The following is an 18,173-nucleotide window of genomic DNA, read 5'->3' as shown; positions in this document are numbered from 1 at the left end:
TTGAATGTACGTATAAAACTACTTTATACTAGTAATGTATTAAAATTAAAATTTTTTATTAATAATAACTTTAATATATATTTTAAGACACATATTAATTAATTTTTTATTTAAATAACATTTTTTAAAAATTTATATTATTTATAGCAGTAATATGTGCATGTATCCTTAATTAATAAAGCAGATAAAACCTTAAATGCAGTTGACATCATATTTGACTCTTTAAAACAACCCCACACAACAGAACATGTATGACTAATACAGAAAAAAACAATTTAATTGAAGAATTTGAGCGTTTTTATTTCACAAAAATGGCTTAGCTACCGGAATCTGCCGGTGGAAGACAAAGGATTATGAGAGATATAAAGCAGAGAAATCAGCACCTCCCTTCTCGCAATCCAGAGAGAGAAAGAGACACAACAAAATAATGGACTTCGAGGAAGACTTCACCATCCCCCCACCACCGAGTTACGCTGACTCAGTTCCCAACCCTTCGCGTGTCAAAATGCCCACTAACCCACCGCCACCACCAGCCATGCCGCGAAACAGCGGAAAGGGAAGGTACATGGAGTGTCTCAAGAACCACGCGCTCGCCCTCGGAGGCCACGCGCTCGACGGCTGCGGCGAGTTCATGCCCGCTGGAGCTGACGGCACCCTCGACGCACTAAACTGCGCTGCCTGCAACTGCCACCGCAACTTCCACCGCAAGGAAACCGTCGCCGGAGATGCTTTCTTGCTACCTCACCACCACTACAACCCTTTCCATAACCACCGCCACCACCAAGCGTTTCCGCAATTCGCGGCGTGTTACCGCGCTCAGGGAGCTGGATACCTCCACGTGTCAGGACATCAAAGAGGAGGCAGTACCCCGACTCTGGCTCTTCCGTCGATCTCCGGCGGCGGCGGTGGTACCACACAGAGTACGAGGGACGATCACGAGGATGGTTCGGAACCTAGTGGCGGCGGTGGCGGTGTAGGTTCGGCGTCGAAGAAGAGGTTCAGAACGAAGTTCAGTCCGGAGCAGAAGGAAAAGATGACGGTGTTTGCGGAGAGCGTAGGGTGGAAGCTTCAGAAGCTTGATGAGGTGGCGGTTCAGGAGTTCTGCGATGAGGTTGGAGTGAAGCGTCACGTTCTCAAGGTTTGGATGCATAACCACAAGAACACCCTCGCTATCAAGAAGCCCTAGCTACCTTCCTCATCATCTCTAATTAGGGTTTATTCAATTCTCTTAATATTTATTAAACTGGGGTTTCCATTCGTTCGTTAATTAGTATTAGTTAGTTATTTTAATTTTAATTTTATTTGGTCGATCGGTGTTTTTTAAGTTAAGAGTAGTACTTAATTTGTATGGACGATGATGAATGAGCATTATTTCATCATGAGTTTGTTTGTGTGTCTTGAATAATACAATGGTGGCCTGGGAACCTAAACCAGTTGCATTGTTAAGAGCAGCATCTTAGCATTATTATTATTTTTTTATTTCTTTTTAATTCTCCGCTTGACGCTTGTTAAGTGATTATTATATGTGACTCTCTGTATGTGTGTGAGATATGGTTGAAACTCTCGTGCTCATTTTAAGGGACTAACGTCACTCATTTCTATTAAATATAAATGTTATCTAGCATGGTTCAAACTTTCTGTCCCGTTTTAAGGACTATTTAGCGTTACTTATTAGCGTCAATTATATTTTGTTTTGGATTCTTCTCTCCACTTCGCATAAAAACTCGCTTCTAATGAAAGATGCTGAAGTCACATATGCATGTATCTTTCTTTTCTTAACAACATATTTGCACCTCGTCACACGCGTGTGTATATTTATGTTTTCAGTTTGTTAAAAACTTTACCAGATGTGTTGTTATTATCTTATATTCATTTGCTATCAAATTTAATCTTGTAGTTTTGCTGGTAGAATTAGGGAAATATTTACTGCCATCAATTAATAATATTATTATACTGTATTTTTGTAATAATGTACTGGTTACTTAATTAGCTTGTCAGGATTTCGTTATCCCCTACGTACAGAGGGTGTTAATTAATTATCGATGAATGATGTACAATACTCTGATCTTTGAATTTAATTACTTTGGTCATTGATCAGTGTTGAACCACAATAATGCACTCGCAATTCATAATTATTAATTACTACTTTTTTATGCTCTCTCCGTTATGGAGAGGCCGGGGTTGAATTGTTGAACCACAATCTTTTATTTTGTTGCATGCGACGACGAGTTCTATGAAATTCGAGTAACGTATGTTAGGGGAAAAAAAAGTTAACATCAGCACATGTATGATGCAGAAATTCATTTGACTTCAAAGCGTTGCTTTTAATGTTAATTTGCATGAAATTTGTACACTAAAATTTCTCATCAAACCGTATTTTTGGATGAATAAAAAGACTATTTACTATAGAAGTTGTAACCCTGAAACAAAAGATTATATGCATAGATAGTTGGCATTCTCCTCTTTAATTTGCAGAATGTACTAGTAATATGCAGATAGTGCATAACTTTTTCCTGCAACTCTCCAACTACTACAATCAGTGCGAGATTCAGAGACTTGTGAGAATAATAATCTACCAAGATCTCCAGAATCTTTCTTGAATCCGGTTTAATTTCTCTCCCGTAAAGTACTGAATTAGTTGAATTATTCCATCATCAACTTTTGTTTAAGGAACAAATATATATTATACATATTAATATAAACAAACTTTAATTATGTAAGATGCTTAATCATTGAACTCTTACATATAGGTTGCTTGTTGTGGCGTCTAAAGTAATGAACTGATCAGATATTGCTTGTTAAGGAGTAGAAAAAGTTTACCTATCAATCACAAGCAACGTACAAGACCGATCAGAAATTTATATATAGTTACAAAATTAATTTTGAGCCACATTCAATCACTTTTCAATTTTAATAGGATGACTTATATATATATATAAAAAAAGTGTAGTTTTATTATTTACGTAGATATCATTGATTTGAGAATTCCTTACTTTCCAGTAAATTGTATTTTTAAAAAATTCAAATTTAAAATAGGCAATCAACTCCCAATAATTCGATTTTTGGGGGGAAAAAACATAATTTGTTTTTATTTTCCTGTAAATCACCTTCTCTTTTTTTTTAAAAAAAATTTACCTATTAATTAATCTTATTAAAATTTTTTACCCACATTAAATTATATATATAATGGTAAATTGTATGCGTGCATCTCTCTCCTTCGATAAATAGGCCATATTTCAAGTGTAGTGTGGTGTATCAATAATTTTTAACCATTGATCTTAATTATATATTATATATATTTTTATAATTAAAATCAATGGTTAAAAATTACTGAAATACTGATAAGACCACACACTTGAAAATTTTCATATAAGTTTAATTGCACATTATTCCGTATTTAAAATAGTGTAGATTGATGTGTAATTAATACCATAAAGCATACATATTCATAGGGAAGAGACTCGAGACCGAATCATTCACACGGAGATGTCACGATGTCAGAAGAAATTTGGAACAACAAGGAGATAGAAAATTAATGTATGTTTTTTGTTAAAAAAAGAAAAAATCATTGTCTCTAGAGAGGATTCATCATTTAGTAAAACTGAAAAACTAATAATGAACATGTTTCACGCACGCTTGTCAGCAAAAGAATGAAAGTTCATTAAATCTCTGTGTACATAGAAATTAGTCAAATCCAGCTACATTGAGCATCATAGTTTTTAACTTAGCTTGTGTCCTGTGTATGTGTTAGAATTTGGTTGAATTAGTCCCACATTGCTCAGGATAGCAAATGGAGTGGGTGGCCTAGGCTATAAATATGAGGCTAAGTTCTCCATTTGTTTTTGCACCAGTCAGAAACACTTTAAGCTTGTATCTGATTTTTCTTTTCCTCTGTACTCTTTGATTAGAGAGTGTTGTGAGGTGTAGTTAGATATTTGCTTTGAAAGAGTGTGGGTGTACTGGGGTGCCGGTGAGAGAAAGAAGTCTATGTGTTGTAACAATTTTCACATAGTGATATTCTCTGGTTGTCATTTGACAACGGCCGTGGTTTTTTCTCCGGTAATTGGAGTTTCCACGTTAAATTCTTGTGTTGTGATTGTGTCTATTTTATTTCTCTGTCAAAGGTGTTTTCTCAAGGGGGAATTGTGTCTTATTCCCAACAAGTGGTATCAGAGCTTCGGTTCGGTGGGATTTATTCTTAGTATGCTCTGTGGTTGCAGCCTAGTCTGACCTTCCACATCAGAAAAGAATTTTGTCCTGTGGCTTGATGTTGATCTTTGGTTGCTGTTGTTGTTGCTGGAAGGCAGTGTGACACTGTGAGAGTGCTGTTTGGAAAGGTTCTGGCTAAGGAAAGACTTGGTATTTAAGTGTGTCCATTGTGACCCACCTCTCTTTCCTGGGGACCCTTCCTAGTGCACGGTCTACAGTTGAGTTATAATATTCCAGTATACGGTTGCAACAATGTCAGGATATTCAAGTGCTGTGAAGCTTGAAATAGAGAAATTTGATGGAAGAATCAATTTTGGCTTGTGGCAAGTACAAGTCAAGGATGTGTTGATACAATCAGGTTTGCACAAGGCGTTGAAGGAGAAGATCTCTGGTTGCTCTCTCTATGAGAGAAGATGATGTTCTCTAGAAGACAAGAAGTATCCTCATGGTATTACCGCACTGCCATGGATAAGGATGAGTTGTGGCAATCAGGTCCACAATTGCACACGGGCATTGGTTGGCGTTGAGATGCAAGGTGTGTGGCGGAGTTAGGTCGATGGCTGAAGAACTTCCAGGAAAAGCCAATTTGGAAGTTGCACCATGAATTTTCAGCAAGGTTTCGATCTGTACCAAGGCGAAATGCTTGGAGTGGTCTAATTCCAAGTGAGTATACTTTCATGGTGGAGTATGATAGTTCTCTGAACTATGATTGTCGGTATAGACAATGGCAGCAAAGAATTGTCGGTGTTGACAATGGAAGCTGAAGATGTGTGACTATTTCAATCAAGGTGGAGATTGTTAGAATTTGGTTGAATTAGTCCCACATTGCTCAGGATAGCAAATGGAGTGGGTGGCCTAGGCTATAAATATGAGGCTAAGTTCTCCATTTGTTTTTGCACCAGTCAGAAACACTTTAAGCTTGTATCTGATTTTTCTTTTCCTCTGTACTCTTTGATTAGAGAGTGTTGTGAGGTGTAGTTAGATATTTGCTTTGAAAGAGTGTGGGTGTACTGGGGTGCCGGTGAGAGAAAGAAGTCTATGTGTTGTAACAATTTTCACATAGTGATATTCTCTGGTTGTCATTTGACAACGGCCGTGGTTTTTTCTCCGGTAATTGGAGTTTCCACGTTAAATTCTTGTGTTGTGATTGTGTCTATTTTATTTCTCTGTCAAAGGTGTTTTCTCAAGGGGGAATTGTGTCTTATTCCCAACAGTATGTACAAGGGAAAAAAAGAAAAGCAAATCGAATGAACATTGAACAGAACTACAACACAAGTGGATTAAAATAACCCCGTAATCCGTAGCCACAAAATAATAGATGAAACAAAAAAGAAAGGAAGGTACAATCATTGCATAGATATTTTTAATTTTGTAGATGAAATTAAACAAGTACTTCAAACAAATGTATATTGCGAAACATATTAATTAGTAAATGTGAACCAAAAACTATATTTTACATTTTTTTGTATGATTTAGTGACATGACTTAGTTGAATTATTATTAACTCAAAAGGGAGAACATGCATGAGGAATGAGGAGTGAAGTCAAAGGTGCAGTATAACTCCATCATTCGGGATTCTTCTTTCTCAACAATAAGAATTTCCTTGTAGGTCAAGGTAATTTTTTTTATATATATAAGAGAAGGCCAGGATCGAGAAAAAAAAGAGCAAAAGAGAAATTGAATTTCTACATATGGATTAAAGCCCAACTTTGATATATACTTTTTAGAGTTTGGACAATAAATTCTCAAACCCAACCTAAGACCCCACAAAAGAGAAAAAAAAGAAGGGCAAGACAATCAAACCCCTGCGGAAATTCTCCGATTCTCCGAATATAACCAAGAGATGCCTTCTCCGTGACAAAATAATAATGATGGGTAAAGTACTATTTAATTAAGTTTCTTTTATTTGGGTCTAGTTTTGTACTTTTGTTTAAATCCGCTTACTTTTTATCCAAAATATTTTAAATAGACGTAATATTATACTATTATTAAATGAATGGAATAGTTATTATTGTTGTATAATATAAATACTATTAATTAAAAATATATTTTTTATAATGTGTGAATATTTTAATGGTGTATCTTTAGAAATAATAGAAAAGCTAATAACATTATATTCATGTTAGAAGAAATTATGATTTATTTGATTAATAAGTAGCTAGGTTGACATGCACAATAAGACCTGCGTAGTAATAATTAATCATTCATTAATAAATGAATTAACAAATTAATTATATTACTATTAGACTGATTAATAATTAGTTTATTAGTTTGTTTAAATAAATATTAAAAATTTAAATTTTAATTTGTGTATAAATCTCATATTCGATTCCGGGCGGATTCATTAGTTTGTCGATCGAGAGATAACGTGAAAAAAAGATTATCTTATTATCATGTATAATATTAAATATAGGGTGATAATTGGAGGTTTTAATTTGTTTTCTTTATTTTTTTAAATATTTGAATAGATAAAAATTTTAAACATATATGTTCAAAAAATAAAAGATTAAATTTTTTATTTAAATATAAAAAATATAATTAGAACATAAGTTATTATTTATAGTTATTTTTCTTAAAAGTATTAAATATTCTTTTTGAATTTAATATAAGAATGACATTTGTTTTGATGAACTTTGATGAATAGATTTTTTAAGTGATTTTTTTATAAGATATTCTAAAATAGAAATAGTAATTTTTATGTTTAGATATCTTATGTAAAAATATTTTTTTATTTAATAATTATATTTGGATATAATATAAAAATATTTTTTGTTTATTATTATATTAAAAATATATTTTTTAAATAAAAAATATCTTTTAAAATATATACATTATAACTTCTAAAAACGTATTTTTTATTTTTACTATTTTAATATTATCAAACACATTATAAAATAAAAAATATTTTTTAACAACTTAATAACATCTAAATAAATATTAAATTTATTTAAAATATTTTAGAATAAAAATCAGACATTTTAAACATTTAAAACGAAACTGAGATTTGATACTTTAATAATAATAATAAGGTTTAATTACTCTTCAGGTCTCTATAGTTTCATCGAATTTTCAATTAGGTCCTTATACTTTTTTTTTCTTTTCAATTGGGTCCTTAAACGTTAATTTTTTTCAATTTAGTCCCTACCGTGACAAAAACGTTTGAGATAACAGAATATTCTGTTTAAAAATCGAATATTCTCCTAATTAGATCAGAATTACTAATTAAATCCACCCCCATTTTTTTTAAAATACCAAAACTAACCTTTAGTATTTTGTCCCAAAAGTGAAGAACCCTAGCCAGCGCTAGTTTGTCGTCATCCCTAGCCATTGCTTCCGTCACGTTCCTTCACCGTGGATCGTCGCGCCGCGCATCGCGTTGCCGCACCATGCCTCGTCTGGCGGCACCTCACCTTGCTGCTCTGCTCTTCGGATATCGATGCTAATGATAGAATCTTCAAGAAAACGCCCTATTCTAATCTCAAGTTCAGTGGGGAACTATGGAGCTTATTTGGCTAATGGGTCAGAAAATAGGAGAGATCTTCAAAAGACTAATATCAAGTATTTAAGAATTAGCTGTAATTGCTGATTACTTGTGGTGCTTGTTATATTTTCTTATCTTTTGTGTAGTCAGTTAATTAATCAACATAGTTAATGATATTCTAGATATGGTGATATTCCAATCTTGCTTCTTCATCTTGGCGTCCCATTTTAATTTTTTGGTTTTTGAAAGGGGACATTTTGTGCGAAATGAGTTTATATGTCAATTTTGCAAGCATATATAGTTTTTAGCTTTTTCTGCATATAAACATTTTAATCTTACTATTATTGAACGTATTGAACTTTTTGAACCACTAGTTTCTATAACATCCATTTTATCCATGAGCCTGTTGTGACAAAATAAATTTTGGCAAATTTGTTTACTCCAAGAAAAACGTAAAACATAATGTGATGAAGAGAGTTGAATTTGAGGGAGAATTGATTGACTGAGATTGAGAATAAGGGAAAGCTGAATGTTTTAGGGGTGTTCTATTTGTATTGTGTTGTTTTTTTCCAGTTTTTTTAGTTGTTTTCAGCTCATGTCTCTCAAGCTGTGAATTCTTAAGTTGTGTGAATTTGTAGTTCAGTTTCAGTTTTGCTTAATTGTTTGCAACTTCTGTTTGTTTCTCAAATTGTGAATTTGTTCTTCATTTCTGCTTTACTTTTAGAGTTTTCCATTTTTATCATCAATTATTCAAATTTGGTATATATATATTTATATTCCAGTTTTCTGCTTGTGCTCAAATTTGGTGGTTGGAGAGACTGCAGTGATTGCCACCATGGACTACCACGGTTGGGAACCCGGAGAGGTTGGTGGGTGGGAAGGAGAAGCCTTCTAAGCATGAGGATGTCTCCGGAGAGTCAATGAATTTAGGAGAAAAAAAAGGAGAATTTTATGAAAGATGAATGCTTCAGAGTTCAGATGGATTTAGGAGGAAAAGAAGAAAAAATTTATGTTCTTGTAGAGTTTGTAATACAATTAGATTATAGATGTGGATTGAGAGCTTAGTTGGCTTTGAAAATATAAAGTTACATATTGGCTTATTGTGTCTACAAAAAGATGCAGTAGATCGACCAACAATGTCCACAGTGGTTCTTATGCTAGTAAGTGAGACAATGACACTTCCTATTTCTAATCATCCTGCATTTTTCGTTGGAAGAAAAATCAAAGAAGAGCCAACATCAAATGCTTTTGATAAGGATCCTTTGGTCAATAAAGTATCAATTTTAAATATTCTACCTATATAATCAGTATAAGTGTTTTGTTTTAAAATTGTTCGAATTGTATAAGTAAATCATGTCTGCCTTTTTGAATCATTGTTGTTTAAATTTGTTGTAAGTGTAGTAGATTCTACTCATCATTCAAATATATAATGATAATTTCTTTTCTTTTTTTTTAGTTGATTGAGTATGTTATATCTATTTGTTTAACAAAAATTTGAGCTATTCTAGGTGAAAACCGATCCATTGATTAAATGTTGTAGTTATTAAACTGTGTTGAGATTTGAGAAGTGATCCTCTAAATTTCTAATATGGCTAATAAGACCATACCGCTATGTTCTATGCTAAGATCAAGATTTTGGCTGCCATTGCAATATGATATAAAAAGAAGTTGCAAACAGATAAAAGGGATTTTTGGTACAATTTGTATATAAATAAGTAAAAAGAATAATAGTGACAAAATAAAAGGAATTATATGAATATCTTTAATTGATTATTTATAGTTTCATCGAATTTTCAATTAGATCTCTATACTTTTTTTTTTCTTTTCAATTAAGTTCTTAAGTGTATACAAGTAATTTCACAATTTATTAATATTTTTTTTACGTTTAATGTTAACAGGGATTAAATTGAAAAAAAAAATAATGTATAAAAATTCAATTAAAAAATATAAAAATCTAATTAAAAATTTGATAAAATTATAAAAATTTATGGAATAATTAAACCTAATAATAACAAAGTTAATTATTTAATTTTAGATGTCTAACTAATATCTTTTTCAATCTCCCTGACCTATGCATGCTAACTAGAGCAGAGTCGATATTGTATGACTATTATAGGATTTACTCTCAAAATAGAGTCAGTAGCAGTCAATAAGTATAAATACATAAAATAATTAACCAAAATTATAGGATTTACTCTCAAAATAGAGGACTGCTTTTCAATTACCGAATTACGGCAAGTTCTTAGGATTTTTTTATTTAAATTAAAAAATATAATATTTACTGATTTAGATAAATATATAAGTATTTATCAAAATATATTTAGAGTTATATCTCGGATACCGTGGGAGAAATCTCAAAACGAACATATCTCGAGTGTACTGATTCTGTTCTGTGATATGGGTCCTCCTGATTATATTTCGAGTGTGCTCAAATTTTAATATGGACCAGTGCATCCGAGATATAGTCAAGATTATATTAGGGTCTCAGCACTCAAGATTGCCGAAATATTGTGGTTGCAACATTGCGATGAAAGGAACAAAGAATCTTCCAGTTGCAGTGATTGTTCAGACAATGTATGAGAGATTACAACAGTTGTTCGTGCGCAAAAGACGCAAAGCACATGCTCAGTTACAGGGTGGACAGATCCACTCGCAGCGGTTGTTGGCAGCTACAGATAAGAACAGGGAGAGCCTGCCAATGTTGCGAGTCACCCATTGTGATCGTAGGGCATCCGTTTTTAGCTTGGAAGAGACGGAGACAGTAGATGGTTGGTCACAGACTTCATATCGGGTTCGTATGACCGAGCATACATGCGATTGCGGTCTGTTCCAATCATTGCATTACCCATGTCGACACGCCCTGGCAGCATGTGCAGCTGCGAATATTGAGTGGGGTTATTTTGTTGATCCCATGTACACAATGACCTCTGTATTCAAGGTATACGAGAGGAAATTTTCGCCGATACCTGACGAAAAGATGTGGCATCCATGGTACGGTGCACGCCTAAAGCCCAACTCAGCCATGAGGAAGAAGGCATCAGGTAGGTCGGTATCCACTCGAATCCGGAATGAGATGGATGCCATTGAGCGTGCGGAGAAGAGATGTGGGCTCTGCCGCAGAGAGGGTCACACCAGACGTAGGTGTCCCAATGCGTCCCACTCAGATCCATGACGACGCATGCAGTTTAGGATTTAGGTCTTTTTGTTTCAATGTTGTCACTTTAATGTACCGATTGTTATTAAACGTGTTTAATGTGTAATGAAGCATAATTTCTGTATAACTACTACCTTCGATTGTTATGAAATCATTTTTCATCTACAACATTACAATATTTTCATAAAAAAAGCATTGGATTTTGATTATATCTCGGATATAATGTCCCTGTCTTACTTCCTTGCACGTATCTCGGATGCACTGGTCCATGTCAGAATATGAGCATATCTCGAGTGCATCCGAGATATGACCAACGCGTCGCATATCATAGAACGGAGTCAGTACACTCGAAATATGTTCGTTTTGTGATTTTTTCCACTGTATTCGAGATATAACCCTAAATATATTTTAATAAATACTTATACGTTTATTTAAATCGATAAATATTATATTATTTTAATTTAAATAAAAAAAACCTAAGTTCTTATGCATGTAAGCACAATTGTTTTTTAAGCCAAAAAGAAACACACAAAAAAAAGCATGTTTGGCTGCAACCGAAAATATGCGGCAAACAAGGAAGCTTACATAGTTGATGGATGATTGACGAAGAAAAAAGCATACGTGGTCCTCGGTTTCATCAAAAAGTCAAAGTCAAACAAACGCCAAACACCCCCCCCCCCCCCCAAAAGTTCACCTTCTCACTCTCCGCTGCCCCTCGTTCCCTCCGATCTCCGATCCCTCTCCCATTCCTGCTTCCTTCTTCCTCGTCCTGATTCTGATTCTAAAATTGGTGATGGGTTCCATGTCTCACGTGATCACTTTCTCTCACCTAACTTGTTCTGCCCGCTCCTCCTATACCCAATTCACACCACCACCACCACCTTCTAGAACCCTCAACAAAGTTCGAGTCTTTGCGCAGTTCAAAGCCACCACTCAAACCCCTACTCCTTCCAGCACCACCACCATCAACAACAATAACCTTAACAAGTTTGATTTCAGTGATCCTGATTGGAAGACCAAGTTCCAGCAAGACTTCGAGGCCCGCTTCAGCCTCCCCCATCTCACTGACATCTTCCCCGATGCTTCCCCTATTCCTTCTACCTTCTGCCTCAAAATGAGGTCACTTAGTCAAAACTATACTCTTCTTTTTCAATTGGATTCGTTTCTCTCTGTTCATGTGTTTCGCTGTGTTGCAGGACTCCTGTTGACAGAGATATTCAAGGTCATTATTCTTCTGATGAGGACTGGCACGGATACATTAACAACAATGACAGAGTGCTTCTCAAGGTTTGCTTTTTACACTCTATATTCATACTTAAATAAATACTGCCTTGTTGCCAATTTCTTTTACTATTTTTATTCATCATGATTGGGGCTTTGTGTAGCTTTCACTAGATTTGGATCAAATTAGTTTTCTCTCTATGTATATGTAGGCATGAGGTTATTCTGAACTGTTGTTGTTATTTCAGACAATATACTATTCATCGCCTACATCTGCTGGTGCTGAGTGCATTGATCCCAACTGTACTTGGGTCGAACAATGGTAAAGTATTTAATTCCCTAATTTTAAACAGGAATATGATAGTGACTTATTGAATATCTTGCATTCAACTATATACAACTGCTGTTATATTGTATATAAAGTATTGCACGTTACAAGGTAGTAACACCTTCTTGTTCTAAAATTTTTAAAAACTTCATGAAAGTTAATGGATGAATTTGGGTTTTGAGAATTCTATTACCTTTCCCAGAAAAGAGATTGTAGCCATGATCTTAACCATGCTCGCTAATGGCCATTGAATTCACGGATTGTTTTGTCTTTTGGGTTACCAAATAGTTGCTTACAATATCGTTTTAAGTCTTGTCGTAATTCATGTTGTTTTATAAGATTAGCATATATGTTGAGAGATACTGAAATCATTTTAGGGTTCATCGAGCTGGGCCTCGGGAAAAGATATATTATAAACCAGAAGAAGTAAAGGCTGCAATTGTTACCTGTGGAGGCCTCTGTCCTGGTCTTAATGATGTCATTAGACAGGTTAGCTTGTGATCAATTTGTTTTATGCAAGTATTTGACCTTATTGTTCCCTGAAATATGTAAAGCATCTTTTCTGGTTTTCTGAAAGTTAAGTTATCAAAATGTAATAATTTAATTGTTATTGACTATTGCTGTTAGTCATCACTTCATTTCCTGGGAAATAATATGTTCCTGCACTAAGCTTTTGACTATTAACATGTAGTCATGTACCATATTCTCTTTACTTTCATCTATCTTTCTTAAATATGATATAGCCATCCCTGGTGTCATTAAATACTAAATTGTTTCATATCTTGTAGTTAAGGAAGTTTCTAGTTCAGCTCACTTTACCTAGTTTCAAGTTTTACAGCCAGTAATTGTTTCCTAATTGTAATTGCTTCAATAATGAATGTTGTGCAGATTGTAATTACACTTGAAATATATGGTGTGAAAAAGATAGTGGGGATTCCATTTGGTTATCGGGGATTTTCTGACCAAGAATTGACAGAAGTGCCCGTAAGTTCATGTCTATCTTCTTTCTAATTTGGTGCAACGTTAACCAGTTCAGCTAAAGCGGTAAGTGGAACATGAGTTCTTCTATCTACTGACTCTTAACCATATTGGCCTTTCATTTGCAGCTGTCAAGAAAAGTAGTTCAGAATATTCATCTTTCTGGTGGAAGCCTGTTGGGAGTTTCACGAGGAGGACCTGCAGTCAGTAATATTGTGGACAGTTTGGAGGTGATTGATTGATCTGTTCCATTGATAGACTAATTGATGAATTTTCAGAGAAGACATTTTTTATGCCGAATTTGATGTTTGTCCCTTATTTTATCTGAATTTGCATGTTCTTAATTTCAGGAAAGAGGGATCAACATGCTTTTTGTATTGGGTGGAAATGGCACACATGCTGGTGCAAATGCAATTCACAATGAGGTTTCTAAACTCTTATCCTTGTATCATTTGATCTTGTTCAATTTGGATTAATGTCTGATGTACAATGGTTATTTTAGGAGAAATTGATATCTTGTAAACTGTGTTCATTGGCATATATGAAAACTGTTATTTCCAATTCACTAGCTATTCCTTTTCTTTTTGCTTAGTTCAGTGTTAACATTAAACTAGATGTCAACATTCTGTTACCCTTAATATGCAGTGTGTGATAATTGAGGATCTTCAATTACATATTACACTGTTATATAATTTATAAGCTTGTACTCCTAATTTGTTATTGTACTTAATGAAGTGGGATTTTTGTTTCTTTCAGTGTCGTAAAAGACGTCTTAAGGTATCTGTAATTGGGGTGCCTAAAACTATAGACAATGACATTCTATTGATGGACAAAACTTTTGGCTTTGATACTGCGGTTGAAGAAGCACAGAGAGCAATAAATTCTGCATACATTGAGGTAATAAATTACTTGTTATTCAGAGTCACTTTGACTAGATGCCGTAATTGTTTCTAGTTGATGGGTATTGAATTATTCGCATTCTTCCCTTATCTCTTGTTAGGCACATAGCGCATATCATGGGATTGGGGTTGTGAAATTGATGGGACGTAGCAGTGGATTCATAGCAATGCAGTCATCCCTGTCTAGTGGACAGGTTGACATATGTCTGATTCCTGAGGTATATATGATGTAAATTAGTCGGATGTTCTTTCTGCGATACTGATAAACTTATACAAGTTTTGGCTGTGTTTTTAAGGTACCTTTCAATTTACATGGTCCTCACGGTGTACTGAGTCATCTTAAGCATCTTTTAGAAACAAAGGGATCGGCTGTGGTCTGTGTAGCAGAGGGAGCTGGACAGGTGATTTAGTTTAAGTATTTAATTTAGCATATAACATTTTCAAGATATTCATTATTAAAATTTTCTCCTTTGTTTTGCTTATATAAAAAGTTAATTACAGACATCATATTACTAAATTTTCTCAGAAGACACCTCAGAGTTCAGACATTGAGATTGACACTCAAACTTGCTTGTTGATAAATTATTATGCAGAATTTACTTCAAAAGACTAATGCTACAGATGCATCAGGAAATGTTGTATTTGGAGATATTGGTGTATATATTCAGCAAGAGGTTTGTATTACGTTCTTGTGGTGCTACTGTTTACAAAATTCTAAAGGGTTAATACCTGATTTTAAAGTGGATAGATATTATTTTGAAATGAGTCAGACATGAGAGAGTATGAACCTTTCAAGGTTTTACCTTTTAATATAATTATGTTCTCAGAAAGTTTGACCTTGAGTTGCCTTTATACTATTATTTCCATTAAAACTAAGCAACACATGCATTTTTTGAAGTGGCAATTCCAAGCATTGTGTTTAGGTTTGATTTCTCATGCCATAACGTTTTAAATGTTGTATGCTGAGGATGAATACATGCCTTGAATTCTTGAATACAGCCTTCGTTTGAATTATTATTGTTGTATATATTTTTTTTCCTTTCCTTTTCTTTGTAATATCTGTTTTGCCGACAACTGCTGTATTTCAGACGAAAAAATATTTCAAGGAGATTGGCGTTCATGCTGACGTGAAATATATTGATCCAACATACATGATCCGTGCTGTTCGAGCAAATGCATCAGATGGAATTTTATGCACTGTACTTGGACAAAATGCTGTTAGTCTCTCTTTCCCTCTGAGTATGCTCTTGTATATGTATATATTTGAGTTAGAATGACAGCAAAATGACTTGAACTTATGACCTCCTGCAAATTATGTACGAGCTCATTTAGACATCCTTTTCGTTAATATCTATGTTATATTGATTCATAGTATTTGCATTTCAGGTTCATGGTGCTTTTGCAGGATATAGCGGCATTACAGTAGGCTTATGTAACACACACTATGCTTACTTTCCTATCCCAGAAGTTATATCTCATCCCAGGTTGGTTGATCCCAACAGTCGAATGTGGCATCGTTGCTTAACTTCAACGTGCCAACCCGACTTCATTTGATTACTTAATGTTGAGTAAACCCGAGGCTTGTAAATTCAAGCTTCCCAAGATTATATCATAGCTAGGAAAAAATTTCAAGCGAGCAGACATTTTCGAAAATAATAGGAAGGGAGGCATTTCCCTCTTTTTTGTATAGCATAGCATGGCAACTGAATAATACCTTTGCCACCAAATTGAACTCCAGGTAAAATTTGATTAGAGGTACCACCAAGCACTCTGTGCTTGAATTTTGATTTTTTTGTAAGATCTGTTTAGCTGATATCAAGGGCCAAATTTAATGAGCTGTTGTATGTTTGAAATCTAGATCTGCAGTATTTTGGATAAATAATAAATTTTATGGCTGATGTTGCTTGTAAAGCATATTACGTACCCCAGATTAATGGGAAATTGTTTGGATTGTGTTCATATTCTTTCTTATTTTCGGCACATTATAGAGAGAAAAAGATTTCTCCATAGAAATGGGACAGTAGATTGATGTACAGAGGAGAGGGGAAAAAAAAGAAGGGGTAAAATGCATGAAATGTATCTCTGGTTATTGACCCTAATGGAAATAGGTGTGTTTGGTTTGTATTTTATTTATTTTTTGTTGTAAAATAAAAGATATATTAAATATAAAATAAAGATGTATTAATATACGATTCTAGCATTAAAATAATTAGTTCAATAATGATTTGTATATATATAATAATATTATATGTTGTAATGTGTATATATATATAAAGATAGAAAAGAGTATAAAAAGTAAAGAGAGAGAGAATTATATATATATATATAGAAGTATTAAAAGTAATAAGAGAGAGAATTGCATTTGTTCATAGTAAGAGAAAGAAAGAGAACATTTTTATATTGCTTTGTAGTGTAAGAAAAAAAAGAGAGTATTTGTTTATTATTGTTGTGTAAAAATGTCTCGTACCATATCCCTATTTATACATGCATGGGGTCTTTATTTTCAACATGTATTTAATATTCATTCTCTCTTTGGAAATATGAGTTTTACATGGGAATGGGCATTCAAGTTGTTCGTTCTTATCACAACACTTCCCCTTGGATGCCCATTTAGGATTATTGCCTCATTAAAATCTTACTAAAGAAAAATCTTGTGGGAAAAACCTTAGTGAAGGAAAAAGAGTACAATATCCTTTGTGATGGGGACTGCCTCATTAAAAACATTGTCAAGAAAAATCCAATGGAAAAAAAATCTGACCAAAGAAAAAAGAGTACAGTCTCCCCCTCTTACTGACATTATTTAATGTCTCGAAATTGGTGCATCCCAATCTTATGTACCAATCTTTCAAAGGAGGATTTTGGGAGTGACTTTGTAAATAAATCTGCCAGATTGTCACTTGAGTGGATCTGTTGGACATCAATTGTCCCTTGATTTTGAAGATCATGAGTGAAGAAGAATTTGGGAGAAATATGTTTTGTTCTATCACCTTTGATGTATCCACCCTTAAGTTAAGCAATGCATGCTGTATTATCTTCAAACAGGACAGTTGGAGCTATCATATGATCAATTAGTCCACATGATGATATCTTGAGCCAAAAACACTCGCGACTAGCTTCATGTATCGCAAGTATTTCAGCATGATTAGAGGAGATTGCAGCAATCGTCTGTTTCGTGGACCTCCATGATATAGCTGTTCCACCATATGTAAATAGATATCCTGTTTGAGATCTCCCTTTATGTGGATCAGACAAGTATCCAACATCTGCATAGCCAACTAGTTGTGACTTGGATCCATAGGGATAAAACAATCCCATATCAACCGTCCCATGAAGATATCGAAAGATTTGTTTGATTCCACTCCAATGTCTTTTGGTTGGAGAGGAACTATATCTTGCTAGTAAATTCACAGCAAATGATATATCGGGTCGCGTGTTATTAGCAAGATACATTAGCGCTCCAATGACACTAAGATATGGTACTTCAGGACCAAGGATATCTTCATTTTCTTCTTTAGGACGAAATTGATCATTTTCCACATCCAAAGATCTTACGATCATTGGGGTACTTAATGGATGTGACTTATCCATATAAAATCTTTTCAATATCTTTTCTGTGTATGTTGTTTGATGAATAAAGATCCCATTTTTTATATGCTCGATCTGCAGACCGAGACAAAACTTAGTCTTTCCAAGATTTTTCATCTCAAACTCTTCTTTTAGAGCTTTTATAATTGTTGGAATCTCTTCAGGAATCCCAATGATATTTAAATCATCAACGTACACAGCAATTATAATGAACCCAGATGTAGTTTTCTTTATGAAAACACATGGGCATATATCATCATTCTTGAATCTATTTTTGGCCAGATACTCAGTAAGACGATTATACCACATTCGTCCAGA

General features: G+C 34.1%; 2 protein-coding genes across 2 annotated transcripts; both read left to right on the top strand.

Moving 5' to 3' along the window:
• Positions 1–245: 245 nt before the first annotated feature.
• On the top strand, positions 246–1,446 carry LOC112791742 (zinc-finger homeodomain protein 2). The gene has a single exon (XM_025834695.2). It carries the CDS (start codon positions 428–430, stop codon positions 1,184–1,186), a length of 759 nt encoding a protein of 252 aa, XP_025690480.1. The 5' UTR covers positions 246–427; the 3' UTR covers positions 1,187–1,446.
• Positions 1,447–11,334: 9,888 nt separating this feature from the next.
• LOC112791741 (ATP-dependent 6-phosphofructokinase 5, chloroplastic) lies at positions 11,335–16,229 on the top strand. Its single transcript, XM_025834693.2, has 13 exons — positions 11,335–11,963; positions 12,041–12,131; positions 12,314–12,387; positions 12,771–12,882; positions 13,282–13,377; positions 13,500–13,601; positions 13,722–13,796; positions 14,128–14,268; positions 14,372–14,488; positions 14,567–14,671; positions 14,864–14,944; positions 15,359–15,487; positions 15,657–16,229. Exons 1-13 carry the CDS (start codon positions 11,638–11,640, stop codon positions 15,822–15,824), a joined length of 1,617 nt encoding a protein of 538 aa, XP_025690478.1. The 5' UTR covers positions 11,335–11,637; the 3' UTR covers positions 15,825–16,229.
• Positions 16,230–18,173: the final 1,944 nt, after the last annotated feature.

This window comes from Arachis hypogaea, chromosome 3, assembly GCF_003086295.3.
Source record: "Arachis hypogaea cultivar Tifrunner chromosome 3, arahy.Tifrunner.gnm2.J5K5, whole genome shotgun sequence".
In the NCBI taxonomy this organism is placed as follows: Eukaryota; Viridiplantae; Streptophyta; class Magnoliopsida; order Fabales; family Fabaceae; genus Arachis; species Arachis hypogaea.
This window is presented reverse-complemented; position numbering and strand designations above follow the sequence as displayed.

What these genes read in the sequence shown, in the direction of transcription:
- LOC112791741 (XM_025834693.2), top strand. Translation starts at nt 11,638, where the DNA reads ATGGGTTCCATGTCTCACGTGATCACTTTCTCTCACCTAACTTGTTCT. An exon ending in ATGACAGAGTGCTTCTCAAG is followed by an intron (nt 12,132 to 12,313) that starts GTTTGCTTTTTA and finishes TTGTTATTTCAG; the next exon opens with ACAATATACTATTCATCGCC. An exon ending in ATATTGTGGACAGTTTGGAG is followed by an intron (nt 13,602 to 13,721) that starts GTGATTGATTGA and finishes TCTTAATTTCAG; the next exon opens with GAAAGAGGGATCAACATGCT.
- LOC112791742 (XM_025834695.2), top strand. Translation starts at nt 428, where the DNA reads ATGGACTTCGAGGAAGACTTCACCATCCCCCCACCACCGAGTTACGCT.